The 23,544-nt window shown below is 37.1% G+C and overlaps 2 protein-coding genes across 5 annotated transcripts; one reads left to right on the top strand and one right to left on the bottom strand.

Moving 5' to 3' along the window:
- The first annotated feature begins 9,777 nt into the window (after nucleotides 1-9,777).
- LOC133827997 (uncharacterized mitochondrial protein AtMg00310-like) lies at nucleotides 9,778-10,296 on the top strand. The gene has a single exon (XM_062258841.1). It carries the CDS (start codon nucleotides 9,778-9,780, stop codon nucleotides 10,294-10,296), a length of 519 nt encoding a protein of 172 aa, XP_062114825.1.
- Nucleotides 10,297-14,570: 4,274 nt separating this feature from the next.
- Nucleotides 14,571-17,604, bottom strand: LOC133802834 (serine/threonine-protein kinase ATG1t). Of its 4 annotated transcripts, XR_009877606.1 has the most exons (10): nucleotides 17,270-17,604; nucleotides 16,821-16,938; nucleotides 16,677-16,735; nucleotides 16,137-16,201; nucleotides 15,960-16,053; nucleotides 15,809-15,889; nucleotides 15,616-15,727; nucleotides 15,356-15,534; nucleotides 15,049-15,219; nucleotides 14,571-14,897 (listed from the first exon to the last, which is right to left on the bottom strand). XR_009877606.1 is itself a non-coding variant. In XM_062241037.1 (8 exons), exons 1-8 carry the CDS (start codon nucleotides 17,525-17,527, stop codon nucleotides 15,440-15,442), a joined length of 882 nt encoding a protein of 293 aa, XP_062097021.1. In that variant the 5' UTR covers nucleotides 17,528-17,604; the 3' UTR covers nucleotides 14,571-15,439. The 4 variants fall into 4 exon arrangements, 1 of the variants encoding a protein (XP_062097021.1); XR_009877600.1 differs by having other exon boundaries at nucleotides 15,049-15,534; XR_009877594.1 differs by having other exon boundaries at nucleotides 14,571-15,219.
- Between the last annotated feature and the right edge of the window lie 5,940 nt (nucleotides 17,605-23,544).

The following is a 23,544-nucleotide window of genomic DNA, read 5'->3' as shown; positions in this document are numbered from 1 at the left end:
TCATCTTCTTTGTGATTTTTAGTGATCTTGCTGAGGATTCTAGCTTGGGAAGTAGACCTTGGGAGTTTGGGAGAGTGTTCCACCATTGAAGAGCATCACAACCTGAGTTTGAGGTAAGTTTCCAGCCATTAGTTTTCTGGTATGCTCTGTTTTGGTTTTAGTTTTCACCTTGGGATTTCTTTATGGATAGTTTGAATTAATGGATGTTTTGGTTGGGGTTTAACTTGGGTTTTGATGAGGGAGTGTTATAGATCAAGTTTAGGGGTTGTATTGGATGTTTGGGTGGTGTTTAAACTTGGTTTGAAAGGTTGGTTCCAAGGAAAATCGCAAAGGGAGAAAAATCAGGGAATAGGCTGAACTGGAGGTTGGGCCGCGGCATGGCCAAGGAGGGCCGCGGCATGGCCAAGGAGGGCCGCGGCCCTTTCAGGATGCTGATGGAGGCTGCCTCTGTTTGACGGGTGGGCCGCGACATGGCTAAGGAGGGCCGTGGCCCTTAGTGGCTTTTTGGCCAGAAATGGGTTTTTGGCTTAGGGATGCTAGTCTTAGGCCTCGGGGTCGATCCTACTACTCAGTTTAGTAGTACTCGATGTCTCGGAGGCTAGGTTTTGGTTTGGGAACCCTTTATTATTCATTTTATTGATGGAATCCCATAATTGGTTATGACCAGGTAACCGCTAAAGGACCAAAAGGTCGATCGTTCTCAGGAGTCGTTCTTATTATTATCTTTCGCTCGAACATGAGGTAAGAAAACTGCACCCTGTGTATATATGACATGCGTGATTGTTGTTGAGGCATGTTGATTGATAAATGTGGACATGGATTGCCTATTAAATGCTGGCGAATGTGGTATACTTGTATATGTACTGACTAGTCAGAGATACTGACCTAAGAGTCAGAAATGGCAGAGCGTTATGAACGCCGGGCCAAATGAAGATTAGATCTAATCGATATCAGCATTGAATGGCTCTATGGCATTAATGTTGGACCGACCCTAAGGTCGATGAAACTTATAAGCGATTGGCTAGTCTAAGACTAGTTACTCAAAGCCAGGGCATGCGGCCCTGGTGGCTGTTGTCACATGGCTAGGGAACGCTGTTCCAGGGTTATGACTCTATGGTCATGAGGAAGGTTATGTTGGTGACTATTCATCATGCACCTATCCTGTTTAATCTAGTGAAAGGTTCACTTATCTATTAAGCCCGAGTGACCCTATCGTCACAAGGCTAAAGGGAGCTGTACCCACTTTTGTGACTTTTGCGACTATCACCTATCTGTTTTGGACTGATAGTCTTGAATGATTATTATGATCATTGTTGATATTATATCATGCTATATTGTGTTTTCTTGCTGGGCCTTGGCTCATGGGTGCTATGTGGTGCAGGTAAAGGGAAAGAAAAGCTCACCCAACCTTGAGTGGAGAGCTTAGGTGGTGATGTGTACATATGCGGCCGCTTGACCACCACGGCCAAGGAGTTCTCAGAGGAACTAGGGGGTTTACCCTATTTTTTCCACTTAGGTCGGAGGGGTTGTAAATTTGAAATAGTAGTGACCTTTTTGTACTGTAAACAACTTGTAAATGTTTTGAATAGTTCATGAGCGGTTTACAATAAAATATATCCTTTCCTTTTTATTGGTTTTACACCTTAACCTGTTAATTACACTTAAACACATTTTTAACCAAAGGACTCGAGTAGCGGGTCAAATTTATGGTTCACCGTAACTGTTCTGGGGTAACCAGGGCGTTACAACTTGGTATCAAAGCATGCCAAGGTTAGGGTTCCTGCCGACTGGATGGGCATGTACACACATCACTGAAGTCAAGCTCGACTCATGGTTTGGTAACTATTTATGTAGTTATATGTATAACTGCTTAAATATGTTATATATGCTTTACCTGTATGCATGAGACACCATGTTAAACCTGTGCCCTGAAATATCATATCCTCAGCAACTGTGTGTTTATTAGTACTTAGATTGCTGGAACATACTTATTAGTACTGTTGTTTATGAACTATTATGTGATACATGCTGAGTGTTAAATGCTATCGACATGTATCTGCCTGAATATCTGTATGACTGTGGAATGTGATAATTGTATGCTTGTTCTTAGACCGTAAGGCGGCAAGAGGAATAGTTATTACTACCTGACTGGCTGTATTGATCATTATTTCAGCAAGGTATCAGACAAATTAGAATGAATCCAGGGCAGACTGACACTTCAGCTGGCCAGAGTGATCAGGGCCAGAACAATAATAATAGTCTAGGTCAAGAGAATGACCAGTCTCAGATTCCACAGCCAGCTCCTGTAAACTGGCAGCAGATAGTCAGTGATTAACAGGCTACAATATTAAGGTAGGGAGAAGAGTTACTTCTTCTGAAACAACAGCAAGTGCCTGCAGTGGCAAGTGTATCAGAGGCACCTCCTGTGTCGGTGCCAGCAGCTGGGCAGCTGTTTGAGGTTGGAAATAAATGGGAACCTCTCTATGAAAGGTTCAGGAAGCAACAACCTTCGGTTTTTTAAGGCAGTGCAGATCCTGCCAAGGCTAAACAATGGATGAGTATGATTACCACTATCCTTGACTTTATGAGGGTAACTGGTAATGAGAGGGTGGTCTGTGCCACCTATATGTTTCGGGAGGATGCCCGGATTTGGTGGGAAGTGATTACTAAGACCAAGAATGTGAATGTCCTGACTTGGGAAGAGTTTCAGACTCTATTCAATGAGAAATATTATAATGATGTTATTAGGGCGGCGATGGCTGAGGAATTCATTAGGCTACTTCAAGGGAATTTATTAGTCACTGAGTACGCCTTAAAGTTTGATCATTTGGCAAAGTTTTCCATGGAATTGGTACCCACTGATGGGACCAGGAGAGAGAGATTCTTGTAGGGGCTACAGCCCAGATTAGCCTGAGATGTACGTATCACCACTGTGGCAGGGGTTACTGCCTATGCACAGGTGGTTGAGAAGGCACTCATAGCTGAGAGTGCAGAGAATAGAATCTGGCGTGATAGTGTAGCCAGAAAGGAATTCAGGAGCCCAGGTCCTCCATTTGTGGGTTCAGGTAGGGGTGTTGGCCCCAGTGATCAGAAGAGGAAGGTTCCTGACACCTTCCCTATTCCAGGTCCTGATAGGCGGCCCCGTGGTATTTCTATGGGTCGTCCAGGTGGTGGTGAAGCCTGGAAGTCTTATCCTGAGTGCCCTAGGTGCAAGAGGCATCACTTGGGAGAGAGTAGGGCAAGGGCATGCTTCTCATGTGGAGCAGTGGGTCATCTTAAAAAGGATTGCCCTAAGGCAAGAAAAGAAGAACCCAGAAAGGCGGACAGCTCAGCCCCGGCCCGAGTGTTCGCGTTGACTCAAGCAGAAGCTGAGGCTTCTCCCTCAGTTGTTACAGGTCAGCTTCTTAGTGCTGGAACCCCATATAATGTATTGATTGATTCTGGTGCTACACATTCTTTTGTTACTAGTCGTGTTATTGATAGACTGTGTAGACCTTGTGACTTTTATACTGTGGGGTTTGGTACTTTGTTACCCACTGGAGAGTTAGTGGTATCCAGGAGGTGGGTCAGATCTTTGCCAGTAACAGTGAAAGGCAGAGAGTTGTCAATGGATTTAATAGAGTTAGTTATGACTGACTTTGGTATGATACTGGGTATGGATTGGTTGGCAAAGTATGGGGCAACCATTGATTGCAGAAGGAAGATGGTCACCTTTGAGCATGAAGGTGAGGATCCTTTTGTGTTTGTTGGTGCTATGCATGGACCCCGCATTCCTATGATTTCTGCATTGAGGGCTAGGGATTTATTGCAAGGAGGTTGCATTGGATTCTTAGCCAGCGTGGTGGATACCACCCAGGTCATGCCAGTGAGACCAGAGAATACTAGACTGGTTTGTGAATTTCTGGATGTGTTTCCAGAAGATTTCCAGGGTTGCCACTGCATAGAGAAATTGAGTTCGTTATAGAACTAGCACCAGGGACGGAGCCAGTGTCTAGAGCACCTTATAGAATGGCCCCAGCTGAGTTGAAAGAATTAAAAGTGCAGTTGCAAGAACTGTTGGATTTAGGTTTAATCAGACCTAGTTTTTCACCTTGGGGTGCGCCAGTTCTGTTTGTGAAGAAGAAGGATGGTTCTCTGAGAATGTGTATAGATTACAGAGAACTGAATAAGCTGACGATTAAGAATAAGTATCCTTTGCCAAGGATAGATGATCTGTTCGATCAGTTGCAAGGTAAAAAGGTATTCTCAAAGATCAACCTTCGTTCTGGTTATCATCAGTTGAGGGTCAAGGAAGGAGACATACCAAAGACCGCTTTTCATACCAGGTACGGGCATTATGAGTTCCTAGTTATGTCTTTTGGATTGACTAATGCCCCTGCTGCTTTCATGGATCTGATGAACAAAGTGTTCAAGGATTATTTAGACCAGTTTGTGATTGTCTTTATTGATGAAATTCTGGTATATTCTCAGTCAGAGTCAGATCATGAGTATCACTTGAGATTGGTTCTTCAGAGACTGAGGGAACACAGATTGTTTGCTAAGTTTAAGAAGTGTGAGTTCTGGTTGTCTCAAGTATCCTTTCTTGGACATATTGTCAGTAAGGAGGGGATCAAAGTGGATCCAGCAAAGATCGAAGCGGTCAGAGATTGGCCAAGGCTGAAGAATGCTTCTGAAGTTAGAAGTTTCCTTGGATTGGCAGGTTATTATAGGCGTTTCGTGGAAGAGTTCTCAAAGATAGCTATTGCATTGACTGAACTGACACGCAAGAGTCAGAAATTTGTGTGGTCAGATAAATGTGAGAACAACTTCCAGGAACTGAAGCAGAGGTTGATTACAGCTCCGATTTTGAGTCTTTCGACAGATCAGGAGAAGTTTGTGATTTATTACGATGCTTCTCATCAGGGTTTGGGCTGTGTTTTAATGCAATCAGAGAAGGTAATTGCTTATGCTTCTCGTCAGTTGAAGGAGTATGAAAAGAGATATCCTACTCGTGATTTAGAGTTAGCAGCTGTGGTCTTTGCCTTGAAGATATGGAGGCATTATCTCTATGGAGAGAAGTGTGAAATTTATACAGACCACAAAAGACTGAAGTACTTCTTCACCCAGAAAGATCTTAATATAAGGCAAAGGTGTTGGCTAGAGTTAGTGAAAGATTATGACTGTGAGATTCTGTATCATCCAGGAAAAGCCAACGTGGTAGCTGATGCTTTAAGCCAGAAGGGTCCGGGCCAGATTTATGGTATGAGGCTGATAGCCAGAGAATTAGCTGATGTTATGACCAGAGCTGGTGTAGAGTTGCTGGTGGGCCAGTTGGCTAATATTACGCTACAGTCTACGCTGTTAGAGAGGATTAAGGAGGGTCAGCTGAGTGATCCACAGCTGATCAAGATTAGAGAGGATGTTCTGGCTGGAGCGTCCAGATATTATACAGTGTCTGAGTTAGGCTTGTTGAGATACAAGGGGCGGATATGTGTTCCGTTAGACACTGTTTTGAGGCGAGAGATTCTGGATGAATCTCATACTACACCTTACTCTTTGCATCCAGGCACCACGAAGATGTATCAGGATGTGAGATCGTTGTATTGGTGGCCAGGGATGAAGAGAGATGTAGTAGAGTATGTGGCTAAGTGCTTGACATGTTAACAGGTCAAGGCTGAGCATCAGAGGCCGGCAGGGTTGTTGCTGCCTCTGGATATCCCAGAGTGGAAGTGGGAAGACATCACAATGGATTTTGTGGTGGGCTTACCCAGGACTGTTAGTTAGCATGATTCTATTTGGGTGATAGTGGATCGCTACACCAAGTCAGCTCACTTTCTGCCAGTGAGGACTACATATACAGTTGACCAGTATGCAGATCTCTATGTGAGAGAGATCGTGCAGCTCCATGGTGCGCCTAGGTCGATCGTGTCAGATCGGGACCCTACTTTTACTTCCAAGTTTTGGGGGAGTTTGCAGAAGGCCATGGGGACACAGCTGAAGTTTAGTACTGCTTATCATCCTCAGACAGATAGGCAATCTGAGAGGACGATCCAGATATTGGAAGACATGCTGAGAGCATGTGTGCTGGACTTTGGTGGATCTTGGAGTAAGTATATGCCTTTGATAAAGTTCTCCTATAATAACAGTTATCAGTCTACCATTGGAGTTGCATCTTATGAGATGTTGTATGGTAGGAAATGTAGATCTCCCATTCATTGGGATGAGACAGGTGAAAGGAGATACTTAGGTCCTGAGGTAGTTCAGAGGACCAGTGAGGCCATTGAGAAGATTAGAGCTAGAATGCTTACTTCTCAGAGTAGACAGAAGAGCTATGCAGATCCCAAGCGTAGGAACGTAGAGCTCCAGGTCGGAGACTATGTCTTCCTTAGAGTCTCGCCATGGAAAGGGGTGAGAAGGTTTGGGAAGAAAGGCAAGCTGAGTCCCAGATTTGTAGGTCCATTTGAGATCCTGGAGAGGATTCGTCAGTTGACTTACAGACTGGCTTTGCCTCCGGCGTTGTCTGCCGTGCATAATGTGTTTCATGTTTCAGCTCTTCAGATGTATGTATCTGATGTGAGCCATATCTTGAGTTATGAAGATCTGGAGCTTGAGCTAGATCTCTCCTTTGAGGAGCAGCCGGTTCAGATACTTGACAGGAAAGATAAGGTCCTCAGGAATAAGACGATAACTTTGGTTAAGGTATTGTGGAGGAACAGCAAGGTCGAGGAAGCGACCTGGGAGTTGGAGTCAGATATGCAGGATCAGTATCCTGAGCTGTTCAGGTAAATTTCGAGGACGAAATTTCTGTAAAGAGGGGATAGTTGTAATGCCTCGAATTCTCCGATGTGGTTTAATGGCGGGATTAGTAGACCGGGAGGGCCATATTTGCTTAATTATGCCATTAAATGATATTATGCATGTATATGTGAATTATATTATAATATGATGTTAAATGCATGCATGTGGGTCCATATTTTAATTACAGGGGTGTGATGATTATTTGGCCCGTTGAGGGCATAATTGTGTATTTGTATGCATGTCGGTGACATGTTGTTGAGACCACATTATAATGTGGGTTTGTTTGAGCAATTCGGCATGAGACAATCTTGGATTATTAGTGAGTGGTCTGGTCATAACGGGTTTAAGTTCGGGGCTCGGGGTGAGTCTCGGGGTGATTTTAATGATTAGAGCATTACTGGGAGTTAAAGGGTAACAGGATATAAATTATTGGTGTCTATGATTATTGAGAATATCGGGAATGGAAAGCGTTAATTATGATTAATGAGATAGGTTGGAAAGGAAAAATTTGCCCTTGGGAGTTTTAGAAAACCCTTAAATTGACCTAGGGGTATAATGGTCTTTTTACCCCTAGGATAGATATAAACTCTTAGGCTGTGAGACAGAGGGAAAACCAGAGCAAGTCTTGAAGCTTACCCGTACCCTCCTCCTCCTTCATCTTCTTTGTGATTTTTGGTGATCTTGCTGAGGATTCTAGCTTGGGAAGTAGACCTTGGGAGTTTGGGAGAGTGTTCCACCATTGAAGAGCATCACAACCTGAGTTTGAGGTAAGTTTCCAGCCATTAATTTTCTGGTATGCTCTATTTTGGTTTTATTTTTCAGTTGGGATTTCTTTGTGGATAGTTGGAATTAATGGATGTTTTGGTTGGGGTTTAACTTGGGTTTTGATGAGGGAGTGTTATAGATCAAGTTTAGGGGTTGTATTGGATGTTTGGGTGGTGTTTAAACTTGGTTTGAAAGGTTGGTTCCAAGGAAAATCGCAAGGGGAGAAAAATCAGGGAATAGGCTAAATTGGAGGTTGGGCCGTGGCATGGCCAAGGAGGGCCGCGACCCATGAAGGATGCTGAAGGAGGCCGCCTCTGTTTAAGGGGTGGGCCGCGACATGGCTAAGGAGGGCCGCGGTCCTTAGTGGCATTTTGGCCAGAAATGGGTTTTTGGCTTAGGGATGCTAGTCTTAGGCCTCGGGGTCGATCCTACTACTCGGTTTAGTAGTACTCGATGTCTCGGAGGCTAGGTTTTGGTTTGGGAACCCTTTATTATTCATTTTATTGATGGAATCCCATAATTGGTTATGACCAGGTAACCGCTAAAGGACCAAAAGGTCGATCGTTCTCAGGAGTCGTTCTTATTATTATCTTTTGCTCGAACATGAGGTAAGAAAACTGCACCCTGTGTATATATGACATGCGTGATTGTTGTTGAGGCATGTTGATTGATAAATGTGGACATGGATTGCCTATTAAATGCTAGCAAATGTGGTATACTTGTATATGTACTGACTAGTCAGGGATACTGACCTAAGAGTCAGAAATGGCAGAGCGTTATGAACGCTGGGCCAAATGAAGATTAGATCTAATCGATATCAGCATTGAATGGCTCTATGGCATTAATGTTGGACCGACCCTAAGGTCGATGAAACTTATAAGCGCTTGGCTAGTCTAAGACTAGTTACTCAAAGCCAGGGCATGCGGCCCCGGTGGCTGTTGTCACATGGCTAGGGAATGCTGTTCCAGGGTTATGACTCTATGGTCATGAGGAAGGTTATGTTGGTGACTATTCATCATGCACCTATCCTGTTTAAGCTAGTGAAAGGTTCACTTATCTATTAAGCCCGAGTGACCCTATCGTCACAAGGCTAAAGGGAGCTGTACCCACTTTTGTGACTGTTGCGACTGTCACCTATCTGTTTTGGACTGATAGTCCTGAATGATTATTATGATCATTGTTGATATTATATCATGCTATATTGTGTTTTCTTGCTGGGCCTTGGCTCATGGGTGCTATGTGGTGCAGGTAAAGGGAAATAAAATCTCACCCAGCCTTGAGTGGATAGCTTAGGTGGTGATGTGTACATATGCGGTCTCTTGACCACCACGGCCAAAGAGTTCTCAGAGGAACTAGGGGGTTTACCCTATTTTTGCCGGTTAGGTCGGCGGGGTTGTAAATTTGAAATAGTAGTGACCTTTTTGTACTGTAAACAACTTGTAAATGTTTTGAATAGCTCATGAGCGGTTTACAATAAAATATATCCTTTCCTTTTTATTGGTTTTACACCTTAACCTGTTAATTACACTTAGAACACATTTTTAACCAAAGGACTCGGGTAGCGGGTCAAATTTTTGGTTCACCGTTCACTGTAACTGTTCTGGGGTAACCAGGGTGCTACAGAAAAGGCCTATGATAGTTTGGATTGGCAATTCTTGAAGGTGGTGTTGTCCAACTGGGATTTCCATGATACTTTTGTTGGATGGATCATGAAGTGTGTCTCATCATCAACCTTCTCTCTGCTGCTTAATGGGGGAAAATATGGTAACTTAACCCTCTCTAGAGGCTTAAGACAAGGCAACCCACTGTCCCCAGCTCTGTTCATAATAGAAACAGATTTGCTTTCTAAATTGCTTCTAAGAGTGGAGAGTCAACAAAATCTGTGGCATCAAAGTGGCTAGAAGAGGTACTCCAATTACGCATCTCCTTTTTGCTGATGATATTGTTCTGTTTGGGAAGGCATCTGAAAAGGAAGCTCAAAATCTCATGGAGTGTATGGATATCTTTTTCTCTTGGTTCGGAGAAAGAGTTAGCAAACGAAAATATGTGGTGCATTTCTCTAAGAGTGTTTCAAATGCTAAGAAAATGGCGCTAGCGGAACTCCTACAAATGCCGAGAGCTAAAATGGATTGTTTCCACCTTGGTCTACCCCTTCTTACATCCTGATCGAGAGCAAAAGATTTGAGCTTCATTCTGAACAAAGTAAATGGGTGTGTGCAAGGATGGAAAGCAAAAATGCTATCTAAAGCAGGAAGATCAACATTGGTCCAAGCTGTGGGGTCTTCACTTGCAGCGTCAGGACCAATGCCTTGCTCATTACACGAGTCAGTGGACAAGGCTCTGTGCTCTTTTTGGTGGGGGGATACAGCAACTAAGAGAAGGGTGCATACTCTGTCTTGGGGGAAACTATGTGTGTCCAAACTATCAGGCGGCCTGAGGTTCAGATCTACTAAAGCCATCAATGAGGCCTTCATGGCAAAGAGAGCTTGGGAAATTCTAGTGGGGAAGAAAGGTATATGGCATGATTTGGTTCGGGCTAAGTACTTGAAAGGAGAGAATATCCTTGGCTATGTGACGAAACCAAACGACTCTCGCTTATGGAAAGGGATTATGCGTTCGGTGAACCTGTTGCAGAAAGGTCTCAGAAGAAGAATTGGAAATGGGAATTCTACCTCCATCTGGTTTGACAGTTGGCTCCCAACTTCACCACATAGGCCAGTCTCGCTTATGGATGCTTCTTGTGGAGTCAGTTAGGTGAGCCAATTCATTGAGAATAAAACGTGGAACGTAGCAAAACTATCCCAGTGGTTCACGAGTGAAGATGTGGAGATAATTACTAAAATCATCACCCCTTTGGAGGACAGGGAGGATGATTGGATATGGTTTCATGATCCTACTGGTAACTTCTCAATTTGGTCGACCTTCACCATACCGTTCTTAGGCCAAAAACAAGGGTCGGCGTGGGAATGTATTTGGAAAAGCAAGATACACACAAGACTAAAACATCTACGGTGGCAAATCGTGGCGGATGCACTCCCAACCTCTGGACAATTGGCACAACTTATGGATGTTAGGACAACTTGTTGCCGTTTCTGTGGGGCAGCTGAAGAGACCTCATTCCACTTGTTTTGGAAGTGCAACTGGACATCAAAATTGTGGTTCGCTAATCTTTATGGTCTGCGCACTGAACTAACAGGCATTGAGAACTGGCAAGATTGGTTTTCCTTCTTTAATTGTCATCACAATATCCCCGCCCCCTTCGTTTTGAGGAGTTCTTCCTTCGAGCTTCGATTCTTGTGGATATTATATGGAAGGAAAGAAATGTTATTGTCCATGGCTCAAGCCTCGAGCCATTTACAATTTTATGCACTAAGTTCAGTGGTCGAATGGCCGAATGGAATATTGAATCTAGTTCCCCTAAGGAGATGCAACTACATGGGTGCCACCACCACCCAACTGGCTTTGCTTCTCAACAGATGTGGCTATTTCAGAGGGCGGCACAACCTTGGCAGTAGTGTGTTGTGATTCAACAGAATCAATCACCACAATAATCACAGAAAATGTTCAAGAGATGGACCCTACGAGAGCTGAAGCCTTGGCACTCTTGTTAGCAGCTCGATTTGCAAAACAACAAGCCTCTATGTCATACATATATTCAAAGTGATTGTAAGACAGTAGTTAATGTCTTCTGCAAGAATTCCATGGTCGAAGCTCCAAATCTAATGGATATTAGAGACAAATTCCAGGAGTGTTGTCTAAATTATGTCATTGGGAGTGTGCAAAGATTGATAGAGAAGTCAATTATATGGCTCATAATATTGCAAAATTTGCTCACTACTACAGTTTGGTTGGCAAGATGGATGCGAGCAAATGTGGGGAAGATATCCTCAATGACTACAAGGCTTGGTTTCCACCATAAGGAGCTCCACAATTGTTTGGATTCAGGCAGGTACTTTGGATGTATAGGTTACCTTTTGATGGCCAGTTCTTTGTCACCAAAGGGCAACCTTTTTTCGCGAGGATCTTGCTCGGTTGTTGATTACATCTCCTTTCTTAGATTTCTGTTTGCTGTTATGTTGTTCTAGTTTAGTCCTAGCTTTTGTTTAGTTGGTTACGATACCTAAGTTTCTTAGGGTGTGTTAGAGGGTGTACCTCTTTCTTTCAGCCTTTTAGTTGTTAATTGTTGACTGTTGTTGTTTTGCTCTGGTGGGCTTCTTGTTTGGACGTGCCTTTTCATTGTTTTGGACCTTTTTATGGGTATGAATTTGTGTGTCCTTGCTTCATGCAAGGCTCACTTCAGCAAAAAAAAAAAAAAGTAGGGTTGCTCATTTGATCCAACATTTTTACCCCTAACCAATCAAATCTAATTAAAGGTTGGATGTTGGAAATCACCATCTAATCCAATCTGATTTGGCCTGAAAACCCAATCCAATTCAATCCAATTGTAATTGGATTGCAACGGTTGATTTTATCTTTCAACCTAAATTTTAATATTAAAGAAACTAACAAGTGAAAAAAACATACAAAAAACTAGACACCATATAATAATAATAATATTAAATTAAGTTTTAATAATTTCCACATTATGTTATTGAAATATTAAGTTTACAACATTAAATCCATTAAATTTTTATTACTAATGTCTTAAAACTAATAAGTAAAGTGTTATAATAACATAACATGAAAATAACAACAATAACATCTCCAAAGTGGTAGAAATTCAAATAACATCACAATAATATATTGCATATAATTTAGAACACTACGAGTGATTGAATGATAAAGAAGACATACATTGATCCATTGAGATAATATAGATTGATAGTACAATACTATTTATTAAGCCTTCATGCCTAGGTCTCTATTTCTAAAGCATTTTTTCAAAACATACAATTGTGATGAGACGAAACGTATTTATAGAGTTGAGGATGAGACCTAGCTACAAAATCCTAGTTAGACTGGGCCTCCTCATCAAAGACTTCAGTTAACTGGAAAGTCCACACTTCTACTTCAACTAGATTACTATTGATGCTAAGCTCATTAATCAAAGATTACTTAAAATTACATAGGTTAAATCACCAAAGAACTATTCATGATCTCATATTTTAATGGGAATTTTTCAAAAATATGACTTTTATACCATCAATGTGCAAAAATATGAGAATTATACTTTTCTTAATTTGTATGAGAAAATTTATTAAACAAAAAATTAAAGTATGGGAAAAATAATTAGCAGTTGACTAAAATATGGAAATACCATATTTTTTTTTATTATAGTTATGTTTTTTTTTTTCAATTTTTTGTTTTTCCTTCTTTTTAATTATTTTTTCAGTTATTTTTTCTTTCTTTTTTTCCTTACTTTTTTTTTCTACCAGTTTTTTCCTTCATCCTTTTTTTTCTTTCCATTTTTCCATTTTCCCATTCTTCTTCTTCTTTTCATTTTTTTTTTCTTTCATTTGTATTGTTTTGTTTTTTTTTTCATATATTTTTTTTCAATTTTCTTTCTTTCTTTTTTCATTTTTTCTTTATATTTCTTCTTGATTTTTGTATTTATTATTTTCTCCTTCTATTTTTTTTCTTTTTTTTTCATACATATGAGTTTTTTTTCTTATTCCATTTTTTCATTTTTTTCTACCAATTTTTTCATTCATATTTTTTTTTCTTTCCATTTTTTCATTATTTTTCTTCTTCTTCTTCTTTTTCTTTTCATTTTTATTCATTCATCAATTTTTTTCCTTTATCATTTCTTTTGTTTAATTTTTTTTCATACTTTTTTAGTTTTGTTTCTTCTTTTTTCTTCATTTTTTGCACTTATTCTTTTCTTATTCCATTTTTTACACATATTTTAACATTACATAATTATTTTACATTTTTTTTATTTATTATCTTTTATTATTGTTATTTTTGTTTATAGTTTTTTGCAATATATGTAAAAAAAAAAAATCAAATAAATTTTTTAAGCATTTTATTTTTACTGCAACCCGAACACCAAAATTTAGAAAGAAAACTAATAAAAATATGAAAACGTGAATGGGTAACCAGTTACCCTGATAGAACATTTAAATCTAGAAACAAAAGTTATATGAAGAAGATAGGAGAAAAGGGAAAGGGGGTGGTTTTGGATTTTTTTTCTATCTTCAGATCTGTGGTAACTGGTTACCTTCCCGTTCTTTGTGTGTATATTTATGGGGGTAACTGATTACCTTCCCATTCTTTGTGTGTATATTTATGGGGATAACTAGTTACCTTCACGTTCTGTGTTTATATTTTTGGAAGTAACTGGTTACCTTTAAGTTTTGATGTGTGTGTATATTTCTGGGTTCTTTATGGTAACTGGTTACCTATGTTACTCAAATCGTAGTTACTTCTTTATTTTTAATGAAGTGTTCTTCATTTTTTTCCTTCAAATTTGATGTTTCTTTTCATATTTAATATGAGTAACTTGTCACCTCTGCCCTCTGCCCCTCTTATAGCAGAAAGTTACTCTTCTCAGGATAACTAGTTACCTCTCCTGGTACATGTTATTTAACCTAGCTCTAGGATTTTTTTTTTTACATAATTGTAAAAATCAATTAAGTAACTGGTTACATTACCCAGGATTTGAAAAAAGAACGTACAATCTAAAAAAAAAAGAAAAAAATGTTTATAATAAATAAAAAATAATTTTAAACACAATTCATATTATAAAAAAATTACAAAACAACCAAAGAAAAATTTAATATAAAAATAATATAAAAAAACAAATAAGCTAAAAAACTAATAATAAATTACAAACATACCCTTTCAAATTAATAAAACTTGATTAAGAGAAACTATGGCATAAACTAACTTTTATACAAAAATATGGGGAAATAAACTCATAAAAATGAAAATTCTTAAAAAAAAACAATAGACTAATTTATTATTTTTTTTTTTAAAAGCCATATTTTAGCACACTCTATTAAAAATCCAATATAAAATGTAATTTCCTCTATTTTAAAAAATTTAAAACATTAATATAAGCTCATAAATATTCTAACACAAAGTGCTAAAAACTAAGAAAATTAAATATATTTATAATTAATATGATATATATTTAATTGTAATTGGATTGGATCGATTGCCAATTGAATTTTCATAATCTCATCCGTCATCCAATCCAATCTAATTAATTTCCAACTATACAAATCCAATCCAATCCAATTGTAATTGGAATTCCAATTTTTTATAATTGGATTGATTTGAATCATGAACACCCCTACATTCAATCCCCAACATTGGTTGCAAATTTTCAACCATGTAGAACCTTGTTAACCTGGCTTTGAAACATTATTAACTTGGCGGTAATCCAATCACTGGTGAAAGAAATCTGCAATCTGGTTGTCAGTTTTGATCAGCCACAATATAATTCTCCTCTTGTAGAACTTTCAATCTATAAAATGATAAGAGTGCACTTCTACATGTTTTCTCTCCCATGAAATAGCGGCTCTTTCTGAAAATGAATGTGGATTGGTCATCAAAATATACCTGTGTACTGCAGAATCATCAACGTGCCAGTGTAAGTTGTTAACCAAATCTATAAACACTTATTCGCTTGAGCTGCCATGATTGCGGCTTTGTAGTCAACTTCTGTGGTTGATGGTGATATTGCATTAACCATGTGCTTTGTGGCCAATATTGAATCTTAAAGTTCAACTTCTGTATACAGTACCAGTTGGCATACATCATTTTCTTACTCCTTTGAAATATAAAAATAAAACCCAGTATTGCTTCTGTCAATACGATTAAAAAACTTTCATATGAAATTCAGACTTCTAGCTTTTTATATACATACAGAACTAGAAGGGACCACGGTTCACTGGCAGTCTGGCACTACATGTGATCATTCTGAAAATGTGTCTGGTCAAGAAGAAAACATTTAGCATTTTAGTTGCCAAGACACGCCTTTATATTCCACCCCGCTACTTCTCAAGAAATTGTGTGAACAAAACTCATTGAAGGACAGGCGGTGTGCTGCAAAAATAACTCAATCTGTGAGAATTGGTTATAGAGGAAGAATGTAACAGTAGAATACATAATGTCAATTCAACAAACCTGGATTCAGAGACAGAAGTTTTGAACACATATCAAGAGAATCTAGATGCAATCCAGGGAGAACGAGTTGAGAAAATGGAAGACATGTACTTGACTTTATATTCTTGAGGACCTGAATTTAACAAAAAGTTTACTAGCTAATGAAAAATGCACATCAGAAGGATCTTTGCCTTCAGAAACAGAAAGTAAGTACCTGAAAACTATTTCTGCCATTAAAAGGGGGAAACCCATTAAGAAGCTCAAAAAGGATTACACCAAGACTCCACATGTCAACCTACAAACAAGCCTACTTTTCAATTCAACCTGATTTTAAGAAAGGGGAGAGAGCATTCAGATGTTTGTACCTTTTCATTATATCTTTGGAATGCTAGAACTTCTGGAGCCATATATAATGGAGATCCACAAACTGTCTCAGCATAATCACCTGGGCGTATGCATCTATTGTAGAAGAAAATCATTGAAAAAGTAATGGTAATCACAATACTAATATTTTCTCTTTACTTAAAATTCATAAAAATTACCTGGAGAGACCAAAATCAGCTATTTTTAACACCGGATGACCCTCTGTGCTTGACAATAAGATATTCTGCTTCAATAATAAGTATCATTGTTAAATGTATAAAGATTTCTGTAACATAACAAATCAACTTAGTATAACAGTCACCAAAAAAGCCTTTCTTCCTCATGATTGAAACCTCTGTCCTTAGAATGTTGTAAAGTCAGATCAAGCATAAAACAACATGAAATTTTAAAAGATGACATTCTAAGTTGCAAATAAAACTCATTCTAAGTTGCAAATAATAGAGTCCATTATCTTCTCTCAACACTGTCTTCTTTAAAGAGTAGCTGTCTTGAGATGAAACCATAGGAGAAATCAATCAATTGAAAACATTAAATTTAAAATGCAGAGATTGACTAAAATTCGGTCCCATAAAGATTTGAGAATAGGCTATTATCACAAAATATGAAACATAACAAATATTCTTAATAGTTGCCTATATAGGCACCACATGTATATTTTCAGTAGGTTAACCATTCATACACAAAGACAACTTCTTTACCTCAGGTTTCAAGTCTCTATGAACGATGTGGTGAGAGTGCATTACTTCCAAACCAGCCGCTGCAGCACAGTGTTCTGAGTTGCGATTTGAAAAATGGCTTCAGAGCAGTAGAACTACTAAACATAATGAAAATAAGAAGGTTACCAAGCTGTTGCATAAATCTTCTTGCAATCTGTTCTGGAATTCTCCCATGTAGATGTATATAGGAAGCTAGATTTCCACCATCACAAAATTCAAGCACAAGGAAAATGCAATCTTTACCCTGTGGATTTGAACGGAATTATGACTAGTGAAGTCACTAATGAAAAAAATGCTACTTTCCTCTAGCTGCCCTGTTTTCTCAATTACCCTTATAAAAATTCTCAAAGGACAAGAAGTTAGCATTAATACCTTCTCATCAACATTTTTTTGGTGGGTTTTAGTTAACTAATAAGAAAGTCAAGATGATCGGTTATTAAAAAAAAAAAAAAGGTAACCGAAAATTTGATCAAATAATCTCTACCAAATTTGAGCAACTTCATGAATTTTGTGTGTGTATGATTCTGTAAGAGAAAGACCCTAAAGAAGAGAAAATGAAATGAAATGAAACATACATGGAAAATGTGGAAGAGGCGGAGGATGTTGGAATGGTTGACGGAGGACAAGAAATTGAGCTCGCAGTCGAAGCAGTTGCGCAAGTGTGGATTATTGAGCTTGGAGAGGTACACCTGCTTCACCGCCACTTGGTGTCCGTTTATGTGCTCCGCCTTCCATACGGTGGAGAAGGAACCCTCTCCCACCTTCGATTTCAAAACATACTCTCCCACTTTCATTCTTTTCGCCTCCATCTCCCTATACTTCAACCCATCCATACTCGTATACTCCGACCCATCCAATCATTACTCATTCAACAAACCAAAGGCTTCTCACAAAAAAAAAAAAAAAAGAAAGAAAGAAATAGGAAACTTTACTACATACCCTGTAAATTAAAAAAAAATCTATATATACTGTGAGCCAAATAATAGACAATATACATATAAATTCACAATTAATTATTAAAATCAAAACATGATAAAATACAAAATATAGTCATTAATTAATTTCATATTGTAATAATCTTGATAAAAAATCATATTTTAATAAAATCTATGTAAAAACACATCCATTTTAACTTACCTTTACATTTTTGTTACAAATCACTGGCTATATAATTTCTAATAATTTGGTTTACAAATTATTTGGATAAATTTTGATGAAAGACTTTGTTGTTTCTGGCCCTTTGAAATTTCGTTATTAGTTATAAAATTTTCTTGAATAATGTGTTTCAATAATAATATATTTTTCACCTCTCTTTTTTAATCTATGCATATTTTTCATGATTAATACCACTCAAGTTCCATGTGAAACACATTTCAGCATATTATATATGTTAAGGTTCCCAAAATAATTTATGTAAATGTTTGGTACATGTATATTAAGCTTATTATAAGTATGTTTTATGAAAATCTTATTATAATATAATCTTTGATTTTCTCTAAATCATTGTAAATGACTTTCTCCTAAATTATCTATATATATTTATATTATAAATGCGAGTTTAACGAAAATTATTATATTTTTATTAGATTTAATATTTTTTTTATTGTTTTCTAACTCCGTTAATTTCAAAATTATTTAAATAAAGTAAATAAATTATAAAAAAATAAAAAATTAATAAAATCATCTAAATAAGGTAAATAAATTGAAAAATAAATAAAAAATAATAAATGAGCTATAATACTTTTTCATCACATATTTTAAAATTCAGTATTAAAGTATTTAAATTAATCTATCAATTATATATGTTTTCAAAACTATAATTGAAAAAAAAACACGTCCTTAAATTTAATTTTTTTTCTTTACTTTATTAATTATTTATTTTGTCATTTAAGATATTTTGTTTATCCAAGTATATGCAATACTGAAATAAGACTTAAATATACATATTTTCTTAATTTACAGTTTATTTTTTTTAATGAGAAATTACTTATTTTCATTGCTTCAACCATTAATTAAATAATATATATTTATATATAAATTTTTGTTGGCCTTAAAAAATTTAAATTAAATGATTAAAATTTTATCAAATAATTTTTTAAACTTATAGTTTGAATTTATAATTATTGAATATTTTATTATATTGAAATTCATAGGTATTTCTTCTAAAAGAAAATTAGAAAAAATATATCATATCTCTTTCTATAAAAAGTGTGTAACTAACGAATTCTTAGTTTAACGATTGTGTTATTTAAAAAAAAATTCTTGTCATACCTTTATATAATATATATATATGTTTATTTATATGACAATTAAAAAATATTCAAAAAATAATTAATACATTTCTAAATATATATCTTCTATTGTATAAGAAGAATGGAAATTGATAGAGGACATTTGTCCTTTTGTGCTTTTTTTTTTTTTTACTTTTTCTAATATTTTTTTTTTGGTTATCTAATTGTAAAGAGAAATTTCATGTTTTATGCCTGATAACTTATTGAAATTTTTTAATATGCCAACATAAGTTACTATCCCAAATATATGACAATTTCAAATTTTTAGACAAAAATACCCATAACATTCAAACACCCCTTTTCTCTCTCAATTCGAACTATCTCTCTCTCTAACATCTCTCATTCTCTCACACTCACATTCTGTCTCATTATAATCTTGTAGATCTTGAAAAAATGCCAAAATTTAAAAAAAAAATCATCCGAAACAGACATTTGAATGAAAAAATATGAACCTCCAAAGTTTTCGTCAAATTTTATTGCAGACCATCGAAATTGCATCGTTTTGGCCAAAAATCAAGTTTTAATGATTGCATCACAATAGTATCGAAACAGTTGAAACACCATCGAAAAACATCATTTTGGCCAAAAATCAAGTTTTCATGATTGCATCGCAACAACATCGAAACATCATCGATTTTGCATCGAACAAGCATCGTTTTGGCCAAAAAATAAGTTTTCATGACTGCATTACAAGAGCATCGAAACACCATCAATTTTGCATTGAAACACAATTGATTTTGCATCACAATTGCATCGAAAAAACATCATTTTAGCCAAAAATCAAGTTTTCACGATTGCATTGCAACAACATTGAAATACCATCGATTTTGCATCGAAAAAACATCGTTTTGGAAAAAAAGCAATTTTTCATGATTGCATTGCAAGAGCAACGAAACACCATTGATTCTACATCGAAATTGCCTCGATTTTGCATCGAAAAAGCATTGTTTTTGTCAAAAATCAAGTTTCATGATTACATCTCAAGAGCATCGAAATTGCATCTATTTTGCATCGAAAATAAATCATTTTGATGTCATTTAGTTGTGTTTTTTTATGGTGTTTCGATGCAATTTCGATGCAAAATCGATGGTGTTTCGATGCTCTTGTGATGTAACCATGAAAACTTGTTTTTTTGGCCAAAATGATGCTTTTTCGATGCAAAATCGATTGTGTTTCAATGCAAAATCGATGGTGTTTTGATGTTGTTGCGATGCAATCATGAAAACTTGATTTTTGGCCAAAATGATGCTTTTTCGATGCAATTTTGTTGCAATTTCGATGCTCTGTACTGAAATTTGACGAAAACTTTAGAGGTTCATATTTTTTCACTCAAATGTCGGTTTTAGATGATTTTTTTTTTAATTTTGGTATTTTTTCGAGATCTATAAGATTGGAATGATAGAGAGACTAAGAGACTAAGAGAATGAGAGATGTAAGAGAGAGAGAGAGAGAGAGAGAGAGAGAGAGAGAGAGAGAGAGAGAGAGAGAGAGAGAGAGAGTGTGAGAGAGAGAGAGAGAGAGTTAGGATTGAGATAGAAAATTGATGTTTGAATGTTAGGGGTATTTTTGTCTAAAAAATTAAAATTGTCATATATTTGGGATAGTAACTTATGTTGGCATATTAAATTTTTTTACTAAGTTATCATGCATATAACATGAAATTTTCCATTGTAAATGGGTTGCTATCCAAATTTTAACCGAGCTCACCGTTTTGATTTTATTATTCTTTTTATTGTTTTATATCTTTATTATATCTCTATAATTTTTTATTTTATAAAGAATTGATATTGACAGGGGACATTTGTCATTTTATGTATTTGGCTTTTTTTTAGTTCATTACATGTTCCAATGAGAAATATTACAATGTAATATATAGGGATGCTCACGATTTAAACAAATCAAATTATCTCGAACCAATCCAATTACAAAAAAAATTGGATTGGATTGGATTTGTATAGTTGGATATTAATTGGATTTGGTTGGATGGAAGGTGAGACAATGAAAATTCAATTCGGAACCGATCCAATCCATTTACAATTAAAAATATCTATATTATCTTCATATATATCATATTAATTATAAATATATTTAATTTTCTTATCTTTTTCTTAGATTTTAGCACTTTGTGTTAGAATATTTGTGGGCTTACATTAATGTTTTAAATTGTATTATTAAAATGTGGGTTGATGAATAGTTATTTGTCGATTTAGCCCATATAATTTTAAGTGATCTATGACTAATGGGCTTAGGATCAATAGCAGTCCAGTTGAAGGAGAAGTGTGGGCTTTCTACTTAACTGAAGCCTTTGATGAGGAGGCCCAGTCCAACTAGGGTTTTATAGCTAGGTCCCCTCCTTAACTCTATAAATACGTATTGTGTCATTACAATTGTATATTCTAAAAAACTGCTTCAGAAATATAGATCTAGGGAAGAATGCTTTGTAAATAGTATTGTACTATCTGTTGACCCACGATTTTGCCAACGATGCGGAGTCAAATGTACGACAAAGGATAAAACGGCAAGTAAGAAAGATGATCTAATGGAAGAGAAGAAAACACCAAGGATTTATAGTGGTTCGGCCCCAAAAGATGGTAATGACCTACTACCACTTAGTGCTATTATTAAGATTGAATCTCAAAGCAGTGATCAAAGAACTAGGGTTCTTGAGTTTCACAAACCTTGGAAGAAAATACAATAAAACGGTGGATAATTGCACTATATCTCTCTCTTTTTCTCTATCTTAGCAAAAAGATTCAGGAATCAAAAGTCCCTTCCTTGAGCTATTTCATGTATATTTATACGTTCAAGGAGGGTTACATACGCCAACGTGCCCTATCTTTCCTTAATAATCGCGTATCAAGATAATAATGAAGAAATATTCCACGCAATTATTATAAGATTACAGTTTAAGAAGGAAATAAGTCAGGTTATACGACCAGCCTGGTCGTATCTAAAAATTAACCCCTGGCAAAGTGATGTGCTTCTGGTCGATAGTCGAGCAGTACTTCTGTCACGTGTCAACCACGTGTGAGAAATCCTTGCCACTCATCTGCAGCCGTTTTTAGGGTAAACATTTTCCCCCTAAGTTTATTTATTGTGACCAGCAATAAGTAAACTTAGGAAACTGACTCTTCGAATACCCCACGAAATCTGTCAGAGCCGCCCATGCTTTCTCGAAAAAAGGTGATCAATCATGTCCAATCAAGTCTTTTTGGCTTCCCAATAACTTTTCTGACGGCTATCACACTTCCCCATGCCTTGAAAAGTTACCCTTTTTTATTACCTTGGTAACCACTCCTTGACTAATATAAATAACCCTTCAGAATCAGTTTTTACTTTTTACACTTTAACTTTATCTTCAAGAAACTGAAGAACCAGGAGCTATACTTCCAGAAACCCAGAAACTCATACGGATCACGAAGCTCTTGCCCAGCCGAATCAACTTAGTGCCTCAGAACTTCACTCCATCTTTCATACAAGTACGTTTCCTCGAACCTTTCCATTGTTAATAGGCCATGCAACACTTGTTTGTATCTATTCCTGATTTCTAAGTTCTTAGAGGTTTTTACTGTTCTTGGCAGAAACTATTTTAGGGAAATTGGGAATGTTAACCGATGCTTGAAAGGGTGATGAAACAACGTCTTGTAAGAGTTAGGAGCCAGTTTGGTAGTTGAGATTGTAGATTTAGGGCGTAAAATCGAAGTAAAAATTCGATTTTTAGGCTAGTTGAAAAACTGGGTTTTTCCCGCCCCTTCGGAGTCGAAAAAGCTTTTTCCCGAAAAACTTTTTACTTCCGCTTTTCAATCTGCTCGTATAAAACTTAGTGTTTTTGCTAGAATGCTACTGGTCGTATAAAAGCTTAACTTTTATACGTGAGCAACATTATTCTAACTTTCAACACATATTTTTAGGCTTTATGTTCTCACATCCCCCTTTCTCTGTTCGCAGCTCTTCATGCAAGATCCTTGGGGAGGTGAGAAGCCTATCGACGATGACTTGCATGCCCAATTACTTGAAGACGAGGAGCATCCGTCGCAGCTGGTGCCAGAGATTCCTTGTTCTCGAACCCCACCCAATAGACCTCAGATAAACCTTCCAGCCATGGGTAGAGTAAAATCCACAACCTAGAAAAATAAATCTTCCAAACCTTCAGACCAGCCTGCTCCTCAGGCTGGTATTCCCTCGACCAGTGGTCGGGAAAGAAATACCCCCGACCCAAACATTCAAACTCATGCTCAGCCCCGAAACGCCGTTCAACCAGATGTTGAATGGTACATCGCACCTGTCAGCCGGGTAACGATCATGATGATCGCTAATTACATAAAAAAATATGGACTCCCTGGGGTGACATTAGTTCAACCCACTCAAGACCAACGAGCGAACTTGCCTGGAGGCGCCTTCAGCGCCTGGTCGAGGTACCATATTGAGGCAAGAGCGACTCTGCCTCTTCATCCTTTTTTCCAGGGGGTGGCCAATTACTTCGGGGTCGCCCCTTTTCAAATAACTCCCAACTGATATAGAATGCTCGCTGCACTCTATATCCTTTACAGCCACAAAAA

Source organism: Humulus lupulus, chromosome 1, assembly GCF_963169125.1.
Source record: "Humulus lupulus chromosome 1, drHumLupu1.1, whole genome shotgun sequence".
Taxonomy (NCBI): domain Eukaryota; kingdom Viridiplantae; phylum Streptophyta; class Magnoliopsida; order Rosales; family Cannabaceae; genus Humulus; species Humulus lupulus.
This window is presented reverse-complemented; position numbering and strand designations above follow the sequence as displayed.